Source organism: Pelobates fuscus, chromosome 3 (assembly GCF_036172605.1).
Source record: "Pelobates fuscus isolate aPelFus1 chromosome 3, aPelFus1.pri, whole genome shotgun sequence".
NCBI classification, from domain to species: Eukaryota; Metazoa; Chordata; class Amphibia; order Anura; family Pelobatidae; genus Pelobates; species Pelobates fuscus.
This window is the reverse complement of record NC_086319.1, coordinates 180,112,132-180,133,115: the sequence shown is the minus strand read 5'-3', so window position 1 is coordinate 180,133,115 and position 20,984 is coordinate 180,112,132. Positions and strand designations below refer to the sequence as shown.

The 20,984-nt window shown below is 43.5% G+C and overlaps 1 protein-coding gene across 1 annotated transcript in view; it reads right to left on the bottom strand.

The window, feature by feature from the left end:
• Positions 1-15,503: 15,503 nt before the first annotated feature.
• The window catches only part of MTERF2 (mitochondrial transcription termination factor 2), a 36,139-nt gene continuing 30,658 nt past the window's right edge, over positions 15,504-20,984 (bottom strand). The window contains exon 2 of the mRNA XM_063445369.1: positions 15,504-16,788. Coding sequence (XP_063301439.1) covers positions 15,527-16,723 — 1,197 coding nt within the window. The 5' untranslated portion in view covers positions 16,724-16,788 and the 3' untranslated portion in view covers positions 15,504-15,526. The remainder of the gene's footprint in view (positions 16,789-20,984) is intronic.

Genomic DNA, 20,984 nt, shown 5'->3' with positions numbered 1-20,984 from the left:
CACACACACACACAGACTGCTGAGTCCATACACACACACACAGACACACAGACTGCTGAGTCCATACACACACACACACGTACTGCTAAGTCCATACACACACACACACACACAGACTGCTGAGTCCCTACACACACACACACACACACACACACACACACACACAGACTGCTGAGTCCATTCACATACAAAGACTGCTGAGTCCACACACACACACACACACACACACACACACACACAGACTAATGAGTCCATACACACAGAGACACACAGACTGCTGAGTCCATACACACACACACACAAACACACAGACTGCTGAGTCCATACACACACACACACACACACAGACTGCTGAGTCCATACACACACACAGACACAGAGACTGCTGAGTCCATACACACACAGGCACACAGACTGCTGAGTCCATACACACACACACACACACACACACAGACTGTTGAGTCCATACACACACACAGACTGCTGAGTCATACACACACACACACAGACACACAGAGACTGCTGAGTCCATATATACACACACACAGACACACAGACTGCTGAGTCCATACACACAAACACACACACACGGACTGCTAAGTCCATACACACAAACACACACACAGACTGCTGATTCCATACATATACATAGACTGCTGAGTCCACACACACACACACACACACAGACTAATGAGTCCATACACACAGACACACACAGACTGCTGAGTCCATACACACACAGACACACAGACTGCTGAGTCCACACACACACACACACACACACAGACTAATGAGTCCATACACACAGACACACACAGACTGCTGAGTCCATACACACACAGACACACAGACTGCTGAGTCCATACACACACAAACACACAGACTGCTGAGTCCATACACACACACAGACTGCTGAGTCCATACACACACACATACACACAGACTGCTGAGTCCATACACACACAGGCACACAGACTGCTGAGTACATACACACACACACACACACACACAGACTGTTGAGTCCATACACACAGACAGACTGATGAGTCCATACACACACACAGACACACAGAGACTGCTGAGTCCATATATATACACACACAGACACACAGACTGCTGAGTCCATACACACACACACACACACACACACACACACACACACACACACACACACACACACACAGAGACTGGTGAGTCCATACACCTACACACACTGCTGAGTCCATATATACACACACAGACACACAGACTGCTGATTCCATACACACACACACACACACACAGACACACAGACTGCTGAGTCCATACACACACACACACACACAGACATACAAACTGCTGACTTTTTTCCCCACTTTTTTCCCCAGGACTTGACCCCTGGATCAGCCAGGCTTGCCCCACCCCACAGAACTGCTTATTGTCTTGCTAAAAATAACACTTGGTATGCTGATTGGGCCAATAATACTGTAATGCACGACTCCTCTTTTAATATGTCGGCCTGCAATCAGGCACTAAGTAGAAGTATAGATCAAGGTGTTGCAGTGGATGTGATCTATTTGGATTTGATGCATTTGATACAGTTCCACACAATAGATTAGTGTTCAAACTCAAAGAAATCGGTCTAGATGAAAATTCTTATTCTTGGGTAGAACATTGGCTTAAAAATAGAGTACAAAGAGTTGTCATTAATGGTAAATTTTTTCAAGTTGGACAGAGGTGGCAAGTGGTGTCCCTCAGCATGGGCGTCCGCAGGAATTTTTCCAGGGGGGGGGGGGAGGGGGCAAAATTGTAATGACATCCGTGCTTGGTCCCTTTTTGACAGTGTCATGAAGGGGAGGAGCATAGTCATTATCACATAAAGCCAGGGTGAATAGCGTTTTCACAACTATGGTGTCAGGAATACATGTTTGTATTAATTTAAGCAAATTAAATGAACATTCTGGTCACCATAACAACTTCATCTAAATGAAAATGCCATGATACCAGGAAGCCCCTGGGTGCTCTCTTTCCTTTAAGGGGTTAAACCGCTCTCAAATGGTTTAACCCCAAAGGCTTCCTCCAGCTCCAGATTTACAGGTCCCTCAGTGGTATTCGGCTTCTGAAAGTGTCAGGAAGTGCAGATTGACGTCAGGTATGGGTGCTACAGATTGGCTAGAGTGGTCAGTTGACGCTCTAAGCCAATCGCTAGTTCCCGGTTCATAAAAATGTTTAACTTTTTTATGAATGGGGAGCTACTGATTGGCTTAGAGTGCCAGCTGACCGCTCTAGCCAATCAGCGACACCCCTCCCCAGCGGCACTCTGTGCTTCTTGACACTCAGTAAATAAAAGTTCTTTGGAATTTTCCCAGGCTTGTAAAATGACACAGAGCACTGTGATTGGATGGATTTCAAGCCATCCAATCACAGTGCTCTGTGTCATTTTACAAGCGTGGGAAAGTTCTTTGGGATTTTCCCACGCTGTGTAAAATGACAAAGAGCACTCTGATTGGCTTAAACCAGCCAATCAGAGTGTTCTTAGCCTAATTGCAGGGCGTGGCAAGGCTTTATAAGCCTTCCCCCGCCCTGCAGAGCTCAGTCTGCGCGGAGCCCTCCATGGGTGAAGATGGATTATTATTATTTTTTTTTTTTAATTGCGTCGGTTATTATGGATTTTTATTTGGCCTTTTTGGGGGCTGAAGAAAGAAGATTTTAGAAGAAAGAAAACATCGAATGGTAAGTTGTTTTCATCTCTCCTTTTTTTTTAACAGGATTTTAGTTAAAGGTCCCCCCCTCATTATTTTTAGGGTGAGGGGGGTAGGCAGGGAGATATTATTTTTTGTGGGGGCGGGGAGGGGTGACTAGGTCCCCCCCCTTTGTATTTAGGGCCCCCACCCACCGCTCAGGGGTGGGGGCCGGGGGAGACAGTAGGTCCCCCCCTATTGTTATTTTTAGGGCCCCCACCCACTGCTCTGGGGTGGGGGCCGGGGGGGGGGGGACAGTAGGTCCCCCCATTGTTATTTTTCAGGGCCCCCACCCACCGCTCAGGGGTGGGGGCCGGGGGGGACAGTAGGTCCCCCCCATTGTTATTTTTAGGGCCCCCACCCACCGCTCAGGGGTGGGGGCCGAGGGGGGACAGTGGGTCCCCCCCCTTTGTATTTAGGGCCCCCACCCACCGCTCAGGGGAGGGGGCCGGGGGGGACAGTAGGTCCCCCCATTGTTATTTTTAGGGCCCCCACCCACCGCTCAGGGGAGGGGGCTGGGGGGGACAGTAGGTCCCCCCCATTGTTATTTTTAGGGCCCCCACCCACCGCTCAGGGGTGGGGGCCGGGGGGGGGACAGTAGGTCCCCCCCTTATTTTTAATTTTAGGGCCCCCACCCACCGCTCAGAGGTGGGGGCCGGGGGGGGGGGACAGTAGGTCCCCCCCAATTTTGCTATTTCTAGGGCCCCCACCCGCCGCACAGGGGTGGGGGCCGGAGGACAGTAGGTCCCCCCTCATTTTCTTCATGGCCCCCACCCGCTGCCCAGGGGTGGGGGCCGGGGGGGGAAGGAGAGTAGGTCTCCTCCCCCCGCCCTTCAACCACTTTTGTGGACAGAAAGCGTCCCTGTGGGTTCGGGCTTCAGCTGTCAGCTCTAGCCACTCCCACAGCAGAGCTGACAGCCTCAGCACACAAAGCACGTTCACAGTGCTTTGTGTGCTGATAGCCCGTCTGAATTATTCACCCAGAATGCATCAGACGTGAGGCCTTTTTAGGGCCTCTGAACTCGGAAGTCCCTCTGGTGGCCGTCTGATTGACTGCAACAAGAGGTGTTCCAAGCTTCCAATGTAAACACTGCATTTTCTCAGAAAATACAGTGCTTACAAGAAAAAGGCTCCGTGTAGCTGTAGCACTCACCTGAACAACCTCATTAAGCTGAAGTTGTTCAGGTGACTATAGTGTCCCTTTAACACTGATATTTTTTTTTACCTGGGGAGATGAGAGGGTCCAAAGTTTCCCTGCCAGGCCCAGGTACCAAAGCCTTATGATGTGGTGTCCAGAATAAAGTGGAGGGTTCACTTCACTTGTCCTTCCTGCTCCAATCTCCTTTTCTTCTCCTTCATTTGACACAGTCTTCTTTTTCATCTGACACTGTCTTCTCTCCTCTTTGGCTCCTTCTGCTACTTTCTGCTTATTTTGCCCCCCCTTCTGCTCCATTCTCTTTCTGATCCCTTTCTGCTCCTTGCAGACCCTTTCTGCTCCTTCTCCTACTTTACCTTTGTGCTCCTTGCTTTCCCTTTCTGCCCCTTGCTACCCTTTTCTGCTCCTTCTCCTACTTTACCTTTGTGCTCCTTCTGATTCTTTCTGCTCCTTTACCTTTGTGCTCCTTCTGTCCCGTTCTGCTCTTTGCAGACCCTTCCTTCTCCTTGCAAACCCTTCCTACTCCTTGCTGCCCCTTGCAGACCCTTCCTGCTACTTGCTGCCCCTTCCTCCTCCTTGCAGACCCTTTCTGCTCATTTCTGTTCCTTCTTCTACTTCACCTTTGTGCTCCTTCTGTCCCTTCCTGCTCCTTGCTGCCATTTCCAGCTCCTTGCTGCCCCTTTCTGCTCCGTCTACTTTACCTTTGTGCTGCTTTACCTTCCAGCTCCTTGCTGACCCTTCTTGTTCCTTGCTGACCCTTCCTGCTCCTTGCAGACCCTTCCTTCTTCTTGTTGACCCTTCGTGCTCCTTGCAGACCCTTCCTTCTCCTTGCAGACCCTTCCTTCTCCTTGTTGACCATTCATGCTCCTTGCAGACCCTTCCTGCTCCTTCCTTCTCATTTCTGTTCCTATGTGCTACTTCTCCTACTTTACCTGCTGTGCTCCTTGCTGTCCCTTCCAACTCCTTGCTGCCCCTTTCTGCTTATTTCTATTCCTTATCCTTCTCTTACTTTACCTTCCTGCTCCTTGCTGACCCTCCCTGTAGGCTGTCTCCCCCATCCTTTACTTACCTGATCTATAGGCTGTCCCCCCCCATCTCTCACTTCCCTGATCTGTAGGCTGATCCCCCCATCTCTCACTTCCCTGATCTGTAGGCTGATCCCCCCATCTCTCACTTCCCTGATCTGTAGGCTGATCCCCCCCATCTCTCACTTCCCTGATCTGTAGGCTGATCCCCCCATCTCTCACTTCCCTGATCTGTAGGCTGATCCCCCCCATCTCTCACTTCCCTGATCTGTAGGCTGATCCCCCCCCATCTCTCACTTCCCTGATCTGTAGGCTGATCCCCCCCCATCTCTCACTTCCCTGATCTGTAGGCTGATTCCCCCCCATCTCTCACTTCCCTGATCTGTAGGCTGATCCCCCCCATCTCTCACTTCCCTGATCTGTAGGCTGATCCCCCCCCCATCTCTCACTTCCCTGATCTGTAGGCTATCTATCTCTGCCCCCCCCATGCCTCACTTCCCTGATCTGTAGGCTATATCTGCCCTCCCATGCCTCACTTCCCTGATCTGTAGGCTATATCTGCCCCCCCATGCCTCACTTCCCTGATCTGTGGGCGATATAGCTGCCCACTCCCATGCCTCACTTCCCTAATCTGTAGGCTATACCTGCCCCCCCCATGCCTCACTTCCCTGATCTGTAGGCTATATATGCTCCCCCCCCCCCCATGCCTCACACCAGGAAACATACCGGTGTGCGTCCCCAGCAGGCTGGCGCCCTAGGCAAATGCCTAGTTCGCCTAACTGTGACGCCGGCCCTGTGTGCCAATTTTTGGATCTAAAGCTGCCAAGATGTGGCAATTTTATGTATCTAAATCTGATTGCCATAATGTGCCAATTGTATGCCTCTAAAACTGATTGTCATGTTGTGCCAATTGTATGCATCTAATGCTGCCAAGATGTGGCAATTTTATGCATCTAAAACGGAGTGCCATGGTGTGCTATTTTTCTGCCTCTAAAGCTGCCATGATGTGCCAAGTTTATATATTCAAATATCCATTAAAAGAAAGTGGGCCTCGAAAAATTACAGTTTTCAAAGTGGGTCTCGGCCCATAAAAGTTTGGGAAGCCCTGGCCTAGGCCATCTTTATGTAGAGCAACAATTATTTTTTTCAGATCCTCAGACAGTTCTTTGCCATGAGGTGCCATGTTGAACTTCCAGTGACCAGTATGAGAGAGTGTGAGAACGATAACACCAAATTTAACACACCTGCTCCCCATTCACACCTGAGACCTTGTATGACTAACGAGTCACATGACACCAGGGAGGGAAAAAGGCTAATTGGGCCCAATGTGGACATTTCCACTTAGAGGTGTACTCACTTTTGTAGCCAACGGTTTAGACATTAATGGCTGTGTGTTCAGTTATTTTGAGGGGACAGCAAATTCACACTGTTATACAGGCACATACTACTTTACATTGTAGCAGTGTCATTACTTCAGTGTTCTCACATGAAAAGATATAATAAAATATTTACAAAAATTTGAGTAGTGTACTCACTTTTGTGAGATACATTGTGTGTGTGTGTATATATATATATATATATATACACACACACACACACACACACACACACTTGCTTTTCACACATTTGCAGTGCTGTTACTACTGTACGGGATTCTGGTTGGTCATATGCAGATAAGTTCAACAAAGAACCAGAAAGTCTCAAGGAGTCTGTCTATGGTGTTATAGTCTTTGAGCATGCTGTGTATCAGCCTGCGGCAGTCTCGGATGGTGACCTGTTATCTCCTCTACACCAGATGATTTTTGGTGACCCATAATTCATTTTCAACACAGCACATTAAGTGCCACGCTTCCTTAATGGCGTATACTGTGTCTGTTCCAGAAAATAGTCCATACAAGACAGAGTGATGCAACAGATATCGAAGGTCGACTGAGTCTCTGAGTTCCCTTTTTAGGGCTCCTAGCAAAGCCTGTACAAATGGACACTGCCAGAAGAGGTGTAGAGAAGTTTCCTCTTCCACAATACACTGTGGTCAATGTCTGTATCTGCACAGCCCCTTGCATGCATAAATGTCCTTCAGGGAGGCCTCCCTGAATGGCCATTCATTCCAAGTCCTTGTGTCTATTGACTAGCCAGCCAGATGCCACTTACCTCCTACAGTCTCTGACATTAGGCATCAGGTAGCCCTGAAATAGGCTCCGGAATATCCAGAGCTCTGATGAGTTTGTAGATCACCCTAGGGGCCCACATTTCAGGTTTAACTCCTTGCAGATGGTGTTCCCTCACAAACTTTCTCACATCCAAGTAAAATCACAGTGTGTCCCTTTTGTAAGGGATGGAGCTGTCCCACTTGTTCCATCCTAGCCCTCTCCAGGTGGGCTGGAGGAAATAAACGTGACCTGAAGCTCCCAGCAGAGACGTTGTCTCTTACTGTCCTGCGCATTCCATTGCATACAAAGAAGGCCCGAGGCAAGGTGGGAATGTCCAGAACTCTCCTGCCTCCCTTGTGTGATTTCTTGTTTATCACTATGCACTTCACTATGACCATCCTGGATCCCCAGAAGAAGTTAAAAAGTACTCTTGTGATGGCTCAGCAAACGGTCACCATAAGGGGCCACGCCTGGGCCGTGTACTACAAAAAAGGAAGGAATCACATTCTGCAGCAGTTTTTCTTTCTTTCGATGGTTAAGTGTCTGAGGCTCCACAATCTAAACTTCTGGTTCACTTTTGCCAGTCTTGATGATTTCAGTTTTGATGGAAAAAGGGAGGGAATCTGTGGTTATCTCCCACTGCCCAAAAAGCAGTCTGACTTCCTGCAGTTGACCTTTCCTCCTGAAGCTCTGCTGAAGTCATTGCAGATGTTTCTAAGTGCTCTCACAGCTTCGTGGTCAGCTTAGAAGATGGTGATATTTTCACTGCAAATGTGAGATTTCTGTGGATTATGGCTTGACTGATGTGTGCAGATCTATGTTTATAACAATGTATTTACTATCCACTGACTTCAGGTTGAAGGGATTTCTGGGAAGGGAAGGGCTTTTCGGGAAGGGATTTATCATTTTTTTCCCCACCGTAACTGTAATGGCTGTGCTCCACAAGTAACGCCAAGCCTCAATAGAAAGCCAGAAACCAACCTCATGCTGAAGAGTTGCATTAACAATTAAACTTCTGTCCATGAGTGGTTATCTGGCTTTGTGCCTCTTCCTGAGTTGTGTTTAAAAGCTGTTGTATACAGCAGACATATACTCCAATGAATTCATGTATTAAGTGGAATAAATGAGGAATAAAAGTGGCTTTTTGTTGAACTCATTTGTATATGACCACCCATAATCTCTTGCAACAGTAACAAAACTGCTAATGTGAGATTTCAAAAAGCAAGTATTACGGCTTGACTTGTGTGTACAAATCTGTGTTTAACAATGTATTTACTACCCACTGACTTCAGGTGAAAGGGGTTTTCAATTACCTTTTCCCCCACTATAACTATATTACTTTATATATAGTGATGTCCCGAACTGTTCGCCAGCGAATAGTTCCTGGCGAACATCGCTTGTTCGCGTTCGCCACGGACGGCGAACACATACGCTGTTCGGTCCGCCCCCTATTCGTCATCATTGAGTAAACTTTGACCCCGGCCTGTACCTCACAGTCAGCAGACACATTCCAGCCATTCAGCAGCAGACCCTCCCTCCCAGACCCTCCCACCTCCTGGACAGCATCCATTTTACATTCATTGTGAAGCTGCATTCTTAGTGAGAGTAGGGACAGTGTAGCTGCTGCTGATTTGATAGGGAAATTGATAGCTAGGCTAGTGTATTCAGTGTCCACTACAGTCCTGAAGGACTCATCTGATCTCTTCTGTAAGGACAGCACCCCAAAAAGCCCTTTTTAGGGCTAGAACATCAGTCTGCTTTTTTTTCTTTTTTTTTTTTCTGTGTAATGTAATTGCAGTTGCCTGCCTGCCAGCCAGCCTGTGTGTCAGGCTCACAGCATATACTGTACCCACTTGCCCAGTGCCACCACTCACTCACTGGTGTCACAATAGCTTGCATTTAACAAATAAAAAAACTTTTTGGACTGTAATATAATAGCAGTCAGTTTCCTTCACTAGTGTGCGTTTCAGGTTCTGCCAGGGCACAGTGTCACACCAGTGCAACTCATATCTGGTGTAACAGTAGTGTAAATTTTTAAAAAAATTAAATTAAATTTTGACTGTAATAGATTGAATAGCAGTTAGTTGTCTGCCAGCGTGTGTGTCAGGCTCGCAGCGTATACTTTGCCCACTTGCTCAGTGCCACCACTCATATCTGGTGTCACAATAGCTTGCATTTAACCAAAAAAACCTTTTTGGACTGTAATATAATAGCAGTCAGTTTCCTTTACTAGTGTGCATTTCAGGGCCTGCCAGGGCACAGTGTCACACCAGTGCAACTCACATCTGGTGTAACAGTAGTGTACATTTAAAAAAAAATGTTTTGACTGTAATGGATTGAATAGCAGTTAGTTGTCTGCCAGCGTGTGTGTCAGGCTTACAGCGCATACTGTGCCCACTTGCCCAGTGCCACCACTCACTCACTGGTGTCCCAATAGCTTGCATTTAACAAAAACAAAACTTTTTTGACTGTAATATAATAGCAGTCAGTTTCCTTCACTAGTGTGCGTTTCAGGGCCTGCCCAGTGCCACCACTCACTCACTGGTGTCACAATAGCTTGCATTTAACCCCAAAAAACTTTTTGGACTGTAATATAATAGCAGTCAGTTTCCTTCACTAGTGTGCATTTCAGGGCCTGCCAGGGCACAGTGTCACACCAGTGCAACTCATATCTGGTGTAACAGTAGTGTACATTTAAAAAAAAAAAAAATTTTTACTGTAATGGATTGAATAGCAGTTAGTTGTCTGCCAGCGTGTGTGTCAGGCTCACAGCGTATACTGTGCCCACCCCCCAGCTCCCCAGGTACTGTTCCACATCCCAGATACGGCAGTGTCCCGCCGTCTTGGGGTTGACTTGCCTGAAAGCAGAGAGTCACACCAGACCAGCACTCCTGTCCGCCCTGAACGCACAGGTGGATCAGTGGCTGACTCTGCACCAACTGGAGATCGGCAAAGTGGTTTGTGACAACGGAAGAAATTTGTTGGCGGCATTGCATTTGGGCAAGTTGACACATGTGCCTTGCATGGCACATGTGTGTAATCTGATCGTACAACGCTTTGTGCATAAGTACCCAGGCTTACAGGACGTCCTTAAGCAGGCCAGGAAGGTGTGTGGCCATTTCAGGCGTTCCTACACGGCCATGGCGCACTTTTCCGATATCCAGCAGCGAAACAACATGCCAGTGAGGCGCTTGATTTGCGACAGCCCGACACGTTGGAATTCAACATTCCTAATGTTCGACCGCCTGCTCCAACAAGAAAAAGTCGTTAACGAGTATTTGTATGACCGGGGTGCTAGGACAGCCTCTGCGGAGCTGGGAATTTTTTTGCCACGTTACTGGACGCTCATGCGCAATGCCTGTAGGCTCAGCAACATCATACCATTTGTTTTCTTCCTGGAGCGTGCCCTGCGAAGAGTGCTGGATCAGGCCGTAGATGAGCGTGAAGAGGAAGAGTTGTGGTCACCATCACCACCAGAAACAGCCTTATCAGCATCGCTTGCTGGACCTGCGGCAACGTTGGAAGAGGATTGTGAGGAAGAGGAGTCAGAGGAGGAATGTGGCTTTGAGGAGGAGGAGGAAGACCAACCACAACAGGCATCCCAGGGTGCTCATTGTCACCTATCTGGTACCCGTGGTGTTGTACGTGGCTGGGGGGAAGAACATACCTTCAGAGAGATCACTGAGGATGAGGAACAGGAATAAGTAGCTCGGCATCCAACCTTGTGCAAATGGGGTCTTTCATACTGTCGTGCCTGTTGAGAGACCCTCGTATAAAAAGGCTGAAGGAGAACGACCTGTACTGGGTGTCCACACTACTAGACCCCAGGTATAAGCAGAAAGTGCCTGAAATGTTACCGAATTACGGCAAGTCGGAAAGGATGCAGCAGTTCCAAAATCAATTAAAAAGTATGCTTTACACAGCGTATAAGGGTGATGTCACAGCACAACGGGAATCTAACAGGGGAAGAGGTGAAAGTAATCCTCCTCCTCCCATGACCACGCCGGCAAGGACAGGACGCTTTACAGACGTGTTGTTGATGGAGGACATGCAGAGCTTTTTAAGTCCTACGCATCGCCACAGCCCTTCGGGGTCCACCCTCAGAGAACGACTCGACCGACAGGTAGCAGACTACCTCGCCTTAACTGCAGATATCGACACTCTGAGGAGCGATGAACCCCTTGACTACTGGGTGTGCAGGCTTGACCTGTGGCCTGAGCTATCCCAATTTTTTATAGAACTTCTGGCCTGCCCCGCTTCAAGTGTCCTGTCAGAAAGGACCTTCAGTGCAGCAGGAGGTATTGTCACTGAAAAGAGAAGCCGCCTAGGTCAAAAAAGTCTAGATTACCTCACCTTTATTAAGATGAATGAGGGATGGATCCCGAAGGGACTGACAGTGGGCGATACATTCTACTAAAAAAGGCCTGATGAGGGGGACTACTTAACACACCACTCCTATCTGGTGGCACATTAGATTGCATGTGCAGTGCCCCAAATTTGAAGTAGGAGGACCGACCAAGCATCTTTTTCCATCTCCCGCTTCCTAAAATCGATGCCTTATATACACGTCCCCTGATAGGGGACGTAACAGGGATTAAACTGATAAGAATAGTACTACTTAACACACCACTCCTATCTGGTGGCACATTAGATTGCATGCGCAGTGCCCCAAATTTGAAGTAGGAGGACCGACCAAGCATGTTTTTCCATCTCCCGCTTCCTAAAATCGATGCCTTATATACACGTCCCCTGATAGGGGACGTAACAGGGATTAACTGATGGGAATAGTACTACTTAACACACCACTCCTATCTGGTGGCACATTAGATTGCACGCGCAGTGCCCCAAATTTGAAGTAGGAGGACCGACCGAGCATCTTTTTCCATCTCCCACTTCCTAAAATTGATGCCTTATATACACGTCCCCTGATAAGGGACGTAACAGGGATTAAACTGATAGTAATAGTACTACTTAACACACCACTCCTATCTCTTGGCACATTAGATTGCACGCGCAGTGCCCCAAATTTGAAGGAGGAGGACCGACCAAGCATGTTTTTCCATCTCCCGCTTCCTAAAATCGATGCCTTATATACACGTCCCCTGATAGGGGACGTAACAGGGATTAAACTGATAGGAATAGTACTACTTAACATACCTTATAATAACGCAGAGAGAGGCAACGCAGAGAGAGGAGTCTGAAGAAGAGGAGTCAGAGGAGGAAGGTGGCTTTGAGGAGGTGGAAGACCAAACACAGCAGGCGTCCCAGGGGGCTTGTTGTCACCTTTCGGGGACCCTTGGTGTTGTACGTGGCTGGGTTGAGGAAGAGACGTTCAATGACATCAGTGAGGATAAGGAAGGGGACATGGCTAGCTTGGTATCCAACCTTGTGCAAATGGGGAGTTTGCGGTTGTGCAAATGGACTGATTGCGGTTGTTTGCGGTGCGTTAAATGGGGAGTTTGGTCTGTCACTGTGAAGCGGGCGTAACCCTTATACTACCTGATCGATACAACATCATACCTGATGTTTTAAAGCAGGTTATTCCAAACAATTTAGGAATGTTAGGTGATTTATGCCCTTTATGGATTAAAACCAGACTCTGCATCAACTATGTAATTTTCCATGGGAGTTTTGCCATGGATCCCCCTCCGGCATGCCACAGTCCAGGTGTTAGTCCCGTTGAAATAACTTTTCCATCACTATTGTGGCCAGAAAGAGTCCCTGTGGGTTTTAAAATTTGCCTGCCCATTGAAGTCTATGGCGGTTCGCGGAACCGAAAATTTTATGTTCGCGACATCACTATTTATATATACAGTAATGGGAAAAAGAAAGTACAACCTTTTTGAATTCTATGGTTTTACATATCAGGAGATAATATCATCTGTTCCTTAGCAGATCTTCAATTTAGGTAAATACAACCTCAGATGAACAACACAATATATTACAGTGTCATTATATATTTAACACAAATAAAGCCAAAATGGATGTCATGTGTGAAAAACTAAGTACACCTTATGATCCAATACATTGTAGAATCACCTTTAGCAGCAATAATTTGAAATAATGGTTTTCTGCATGACTTTATCAGTCTCTCACATTGTTGTGAAGGAATTTTGGCCCACTCTACTTTACAACGCTGCTTCAGTTCACTGAGGTTTGCTGGCATTTGTTCATACACTGCTCTCTTAAGGTCACGCCACAGCATTTCATTGACATTGGTGCCAGGTTTGCTGTCTATAACAATTCCCAAATCCTTCTCATGTGTTATCCATAATTTACTGACATTTAGGGTGCAAGTAGCTTGTGCATTCTTCACCCTGAAGTGCATCAATTGCTTTCTCTTAGGATGAATTAATGCAGAAGAGACACCCAGTGGAGGGCTTCCATGGGAACAAACATGCAAAGCACTGCCTTCTTATATCAGCACAGACTGAACTGACTGAGAGGAGGGGGAAAGGGTCCTTTTTCAACCTCTGACTTTAGAGAAATCTAAATATTTACTAGAAACTCTGCTAGCACAATGTATAGATGAAATTGAATTATTCAAAAAAAAAATAAAATTATATTTTGTTGTTTTGGCTATTTTGACCTTAAAATTGAAATTCACATTGAAATTACCGTGAATTCTCACTTTGTTCTTTTCACTCTACTCTGCCAAGAATGAACATTCGTACTGTGGCCAGGAGGTTATGGGATTTAATGCTGATTGTTTCTGCAGGTGGAAATAAGAAAGCTGGGGTATGATGAGATGTGGACATATAGGAGGGAGAGGCCACAATAAAGGGGCAAGAAGCTAAAAGTATAACTGCATGAGTAAGTGTGGGTTAAGGCATAAAAGAGTGCATGGGAAGTTCAAGGCTATAATAGGGTCTATACATGAGGTGAAGAGGACTTGCTATGCAGACTGTATTACGTTATTACTAATCTATCATAACATTATGGGTGTGTATAAAATGACACAATGTGATTTTTGTATGTGAGTACCTTTTAGTAAGGAAGTCATTTGTTAAGAAACTGTACCCACTAGATAAAAAATAGATTAAAAAGTATTGGTTTTAAAAATAGTGTTGTTTCATTACAGAGTGCTTTTCAACATATGTATTGTGTCTCTGATGTTCTGGAAGTTGAATCGACTAACGAAGATCTATTTGTAATTTAATAGGATAGATCAATATCAAAATTAAATAAAAAATCCATGTACTGACATGTTTGCTTATATGGCACCCAAAACATAACCTATGAATTTCTCCATCACTAACCTGCTTCATAAAAACAACAAAGATATCTTTTCTATGGTGCACCATACTGAAGAACTGCTGACATCAAAGTAAAAAAAAAAAAAAGCACTTCAATGGATAACAAAAAGTACACATGTATTCTATCTTTACAGTGAAGAGCATAGGAGGCAGTACTGAATGAATACTTTTCAGTGTGAAGATGGAATAAATTTGCATCTTTTGTTACCTAAGGGAGCACCATTTTTGCAGTTTTCCCTTTGATGTGAGCAGATTTTCACCTTGTTGCATGTTTAGAGAGGAACTATGGCTTCTCATGGAAATACCATCTGTAATGTGTTTTTTACTCTGTTTTTGTTAATTTATATAAGCCCAGTCAGCATATGTATGTATATATATGTATGTGTGTGTATATATATATATTTCTTTCCCACCTTTAAAAAAATAAAAAAATAAAAAAAATAAAAAACCTTTTCAAGTGCTATTTAAATTAGATAAATACAATAGACGGCAAAAAACAAAAGTTCAAAGCTCATCCCTTTCATGAAATGTCAGATCTGTGCTTGCATTCTTATTACCATTACCTTTATCCAAGATATGCATATTTGTAGTACGCACTATCCGGATGGTAATTTAAAGTTAACCTGTCATGAGCTACCCACAGCCTTAGATTAGTGGTATAATGCTTCCATAACTCTGATCCAATGATTATCTACACTTGGCAATCAACTTTGAAGTTTACATTTTCAAAGTATTTTTTTTACAACCTAGCAATTTATTATGTTCTTGATAGCAGCTCGGACAACCCAAACCAAAGTCTCTCCTTTTCCAGTCATGAGTGAATTGTATGCATGAAGAGTAAGGTATAATATAGCGGCAATCCTCACTTGGTGATATGTGGATAAAACAGAGAAAAAAAACAGTGCTCATTGTATAATTTAAAAGTGATAAAATAATAGGAAATATACTCACACATAAAGAGCAAACATTGGCTTTGCTCAATCTGTAGTGTGTAGGTGGTATTTCCCCCCCACCTACCACAGGATAAAGCAGGAAGGTCCAAAGGTCATTAAAATTTACTAGTTTATTAAATACAACAAATAAAACCAAACAAAATAGAGTAAAATAACACAATGCGTTTAACCCAATCTACACACTATATCAAAGAGTTGATCATGTTACTGACTTTACTCAGATGGGATAAAGAGACCGCTCCAACTAATTTTTGTACATTGTAAAGTTACTCATCAACTTGCAAAGGTGCAACAGGGTTAAACAAAGGCCGTTCTTTCTTTACTTGTAATCTTCCATAGCTAACTTCAAAATCTTTTTTAGTACCGTTTAAAATATCTAAATGCTGGTTCCTTATTTCATGGCCCAATAACTTTATTTTTTTAATTCTGTACTCTATAATTTGTGTTGTAAGCTCTAGAACATTTGGAGATTGTTTTACCTGATCCAATGAAGCGCCTCCCCTCACCAGACATGTTAGACGATCCTTCAAAACTGGAACAGAGTAATACAATACACCAGGAAATTTTAATATCATCTGTCTCAGGTCATCATCGCTACATTTAAAAACCGTTCTAGTAAACAAAATGCTATTTTCCATGGTAGTACAATTTAGATCAAATATAAATCCTTTAAGCTTGGACAGAAGTTTTAAAACTTCTGTATCATCAAATCCTAAACTCTGGATAAAATTAAGGTTTGTCTTTAAGGCTGAAGAAGGTTTTAATAATACAAATGGATCCTGGCTTAATAACTTCATCAACCAAGTTTTAAAGTTTGCTTTTGATCCACCGATAGTAAGGTAAATGTCTTCCAAAGCACTAATAATTTCTTTATTACCTTCAACCGAATTACAAAAGATCTGTGGAGAACTTGCTAAAAGCCTGCAGATAATTTTCTTGTTAAGTCCCAATTCTTTCAAGTAAGTAATGTTGGCTTTTTGAATGTCTGGACATTTATGAACAAAGAAAGATTCCGGAAACTTTTCAATTATTTTAACCAGTTCTTCATCAGAGGAACAGATCAAACTCCATAAGTGTCTTTGTGTATCTATCACGGCAGGATCCTGGAGAAATGCTTCAGGGCATTGTTCTAGAATGTTAGCCACAGTAATCTCATTAGCTCCTAAACCTTTTAGGAAATCCGCAGTTTCTTCTACGAAAGCAACGTCTTTCAATAGCACCCATCTCTTCAACTGACGAATTTTCTTAATATTAATGGAAAGTTTATAGAGACTGTCAACTGTTCGTTTATTCTCGTTGATGAATTGCTCAACATCTGTATCTGAATAGGTAGATGAATATTGCCTAGTCCCAAAAATAAAGGAATATGACAAAGGAACTATATATTTGGTGGCAGATTGTCTCTGCAATTTCAGCAGTCTCGGAATCACACTTGTTAGCATTGTTGTTTTAAATGCTGTCATATATGTAAACCAATTGAACCATTCTGTAAAAACCACACTTCAGCATTATGTAAGCACAATTGTACCTGTAGGGGAAAAATGAACATAATAAATAAAATGACAGTATATTAAAATGAACAAGATTGGCATTGCTGCAGTGTGAACTGGTATACATAGGTACTTGTACAATTAATCTAAAAGAGCAGTACTGGAAGATTATGTCACAAAATATTATATATATATATATATATATATATATATATATATATATATATATATTATATATATATATATATATATATATATATATATATTAAGTTCTGCTTTCTTATTGAGCATATACTTAAGCTTGAAATTAACATAATGGACAAAAGGCAATATAAGGGGCTTTATTTTGATATTATATAGATAACACAACATTTAAAAATAATATTAAACAAATGGGATATTAAACAGAAAATACTTGCCTTACATATACACAGCAAAATCCCTGCTTAGTAGACCTTAGAGATTCCAGGCCTCCCAATTATCCTGAATCTGACAATTCTGTGCACTAGTCCTACCATCCCAGGTTTGTTCCCTGGTGTCCCATTTTGTGGATACGAGGGAAATGTCCCCAGAGTTTGTGCTGTGCTAAAGACATTAGGACCATGAACACAATAACAGCACTCTGTGCATGCTTGGAAATTAATGGGGCTACTCAATATGATTGGTATTTGTTCTGGCATGATATGTTTCTTATGTGGGCATGTCTTTCCCCTTTTCAAACATGTTCACTCATTTAGGCAGTGTAAGTGCAGGTTGAGTCACTGCAACCGCTTTAGGCCCATCCCCCAATCTTGATTTACATACCTCCCTAAGTATGGAGGCATGACATTTCTCCCACACTAAGATAACACACTCCAATTAGAAGCATCTCATTCTGGTCTCTAGGGACAACTCATGTCCCATAATTTCCTGTATGGGATAATTTATCTTTGCTTAGAATGATTGTTGTAATCCAACGGTTTATAACAGTAACCCAATCTACTTATCCATTATAACACTACTTGTCCTGATCCACAAAATAATTTCAATTAGAAATATTTTGGCCCCTGCCAAGAGCCCTGGCATAGTGTCTCACCCTCTGCCCTATAGTCTGATGTGTGTTGGCAGTGTATAAAGGGTATGGAGTCTGATAGCTCTGTGTAGCATATGTGTCTGTGCACTCTGGCTGTGTGTCATGTGTGTGCATAGCTCCCAACATTTTATTTTGGGAGTGTGAGTAGGGGTGTGGCAGGGGGAGCTGTTCTAAGAAATGTTATGTGGCTTACTAAAACCAATATATGCAACAAAAGTGTATTTAGAAAAATAATAATGTATCTTATTTGCACAGGCTTATTTCTAAGCACATTCATTCATTTAAAGACACATTACTGTATTATTGCAGTTATAAACCTAGACACACCAACAATATGGAGCTCCTAGAATAGAAGGAAATTAGGATAGAAAATATTTGGGCCCGAAATAAGTTACTCATGGGATATATGTGTGTGCAAGCCCACTGGCTGTTTGTAGTATATGTGTATGTCCATACTCTATATAGCGTGTGTGTGCAGACACATGTGTAATGTGAGTGGTGTGTTGGCTATGTGTAATGGTGGTTCAGGTGAGAGTAAAACGCAATTGTGGTCCTTTAAAGAATTGTGTGGTCTGAAACTGGGTGCAGACCCCAGTAATCATTACTTGCAATCCTGGGTCTGGGAATACCAGCCGCTGGACTGTGACTCATTAGTGAGTGCCAGGACAGCAAGGGAGCAGAACCAGTATTGTGGTCTGGACTCATAGGAGGTGAAAGCTACAAGCTCTCTGTCCGTGTCTGGACTCCAACTGCATCAGCCCTACCACTTGTCCACCAAAGGACAAAAAGGAAAAAAAAATACTTTCAGCCGGGAGACTGGAACTACATGTTACAAAAATCTACATCCTTGCACTTAAAGGGACACTATGGTCACCAAAACAACTTTAGTTTAATGAAGCACGTTTGGTGTATAGATCATACCCCTGCAGTCTCACTGATTAATTCTCTGGCATTTATGAGAAAAGTCACTTTGTTTATGCAGGTTTAGTCACACCTCCCTGCATGTGACTTAAACATCCATCCTTACACTTCCTGTAAAGAGTCATCTAATGTTTTCACTTCCTTTATTGCAAATTCGTATCTCCTGCTCTGCTAATAGCTTGTGAGACCCTGCATGAACCTCAAGAATGTAATTAAAGTTTAATTTACAGAGCAGGAGATACAAACTTCAAAGGTAAGCTACATCTAAATGAAAGTGAAGCTATTTTGTTTTCATGCAGGTTGTATCACTAATAACCAGGGGAGGTGTGGCTAGGGCTGCATAAACAGAAACAAAATGGTAGTGAATTTAGCAGTGGAACTTCAGAGGCATGATCTATACATTTAATCTGCTTCTTTAAGCTTAAGCTTGGTGACTATAGTGTTCCTCTACAGGTATAACTAAAGTACAAAACAACTTTAGTTTAATGAAGTGGTTTTGATGTATAGACTGGTGTCCTGACAATGTGGAAGAGAGTCTAATATCAAACCTCAATATAAAGTGTCAGCGGTTAAATGAATCAACCCTTAATTACACAGTCAGGGTAATCCACATGTAAATTGTGAAGTTGAAAAGCAGCATATGCACCTTTAACATTCGTAATAAAATAAACAACTTAAGTAGAATTAGCAGCATATATAACACAGCATGTATTACTTCACTATAAAAACAATACAATCTATTGTTCAAGAGTCCTGGGGTGGTCTGTAGGGGGGGTGATGTTCTTGTAAAAATTGGATCCACACTCCTTTGAAGCCATGCTTGCAAAAGTATTAAAAAAAGTGTAACGAATAAAAAAAACCTCTCCCCCAAAAGGAACCCTTACATTAAAATGATGTGATACTTGTTTCCAAGAAACCACACAATAAGCATTGGTGTAAAGTAGTTTTGAAACTTTACCGCCTGGTCCCCCTGTCATGCGGATACTTGCTGGATATGAAAGCCGAGGAACGATGACTTTATCCTGGAAGGACGCGGAGCTGAAAGTCGCTACTTTCCTGCCAAGCTTTGAAAATTTAAAGCGCTGACACTTTATATTGATGTTGTTTTATTTGACATTTTAAAGGAAGTTTCTTATGTGTATAGCTGCTTTTTTACATATATTTGTTTCATATACTTTTTATTTTGAATCATTTGCTTTGTGCTCTCTTAGTTATTGATATATATACATGTTTGTTTTTCCTTCTGAAGAATAGCTGCATATTGTGGACATCATGTTCTTGTTTACTTTTAGACATCAGTGTAAGATAGATTCGACTTTGAAACAGGATTCGACTGTGTTTAGTAATAATGACCATAATCACTGGAGAAAACGTGTATTTTTGTTGGAAAAATGTATAGTTAAAGGACCACTCTAGTGCCAGGAAAGCACTCGTTTTCCTGGCACTAGAGTGCCCTGAGGGTGCCCCCACCCTCAGGGACCCCCTCCCGCCCGGCTCTGGAAAGGGGAAAGGGGTTAAATCTTACCTTTTTCCAGCGCTGGGCGGAGAGCTCTCCTCCTGCTCTCCTCCTCCGATCCTCCTCTTCTCCTCCCCGTCGGCTGAATGCGCACGCGCGGCAAGAGCTGCGCGCGCATTCAGCCGGTCACATAGGAAAGCATTCATAATGCTTTCCTATGGACGCTTGCGTGCTCTCACTGTGATTTTCACAGTGAGAATCACGCAAGCGCCTCTAGCGGCTGTCAGTGAGACAGCCACTAGAGGAAATAGGGGAAGGCTTAACCCATTCACAAACATAGCAGTTTCTCTGAAACTGCTATGTTTATGAAAAAATGGGTTAACCCTAGAAGGACCTGGCACCCAGACCACTTCATTAAGCTGAAGTGGTCTGGGTGCCTAGAGTGGTCCTTTAAGGAGATGAAAATTAAATGAGAAATTGCATCCTTAGAGAAATATTGGGATAATCGAATTATACAGAGAGGTCTAAGATTGATGCTCCGTTCAGCAGCTGATAAGGATGATCCAGAATGTAATATTGTTTGGGATCGTATTCTGGATCATTGCTCATTTGAACTTATCAATCATATTATTTGCAAACGGAAAAGAATGTTGATTAAACTAGATGAGGAGATTGGAAATCTCAAAAGATGTTTTAATTCCCTATCTAGAACTTCCTGAATGTATTCAATTAATGGAGAAAATGTAAAATAAATTAGAAAGAACTATTGGTATTAAAAAGAAAAA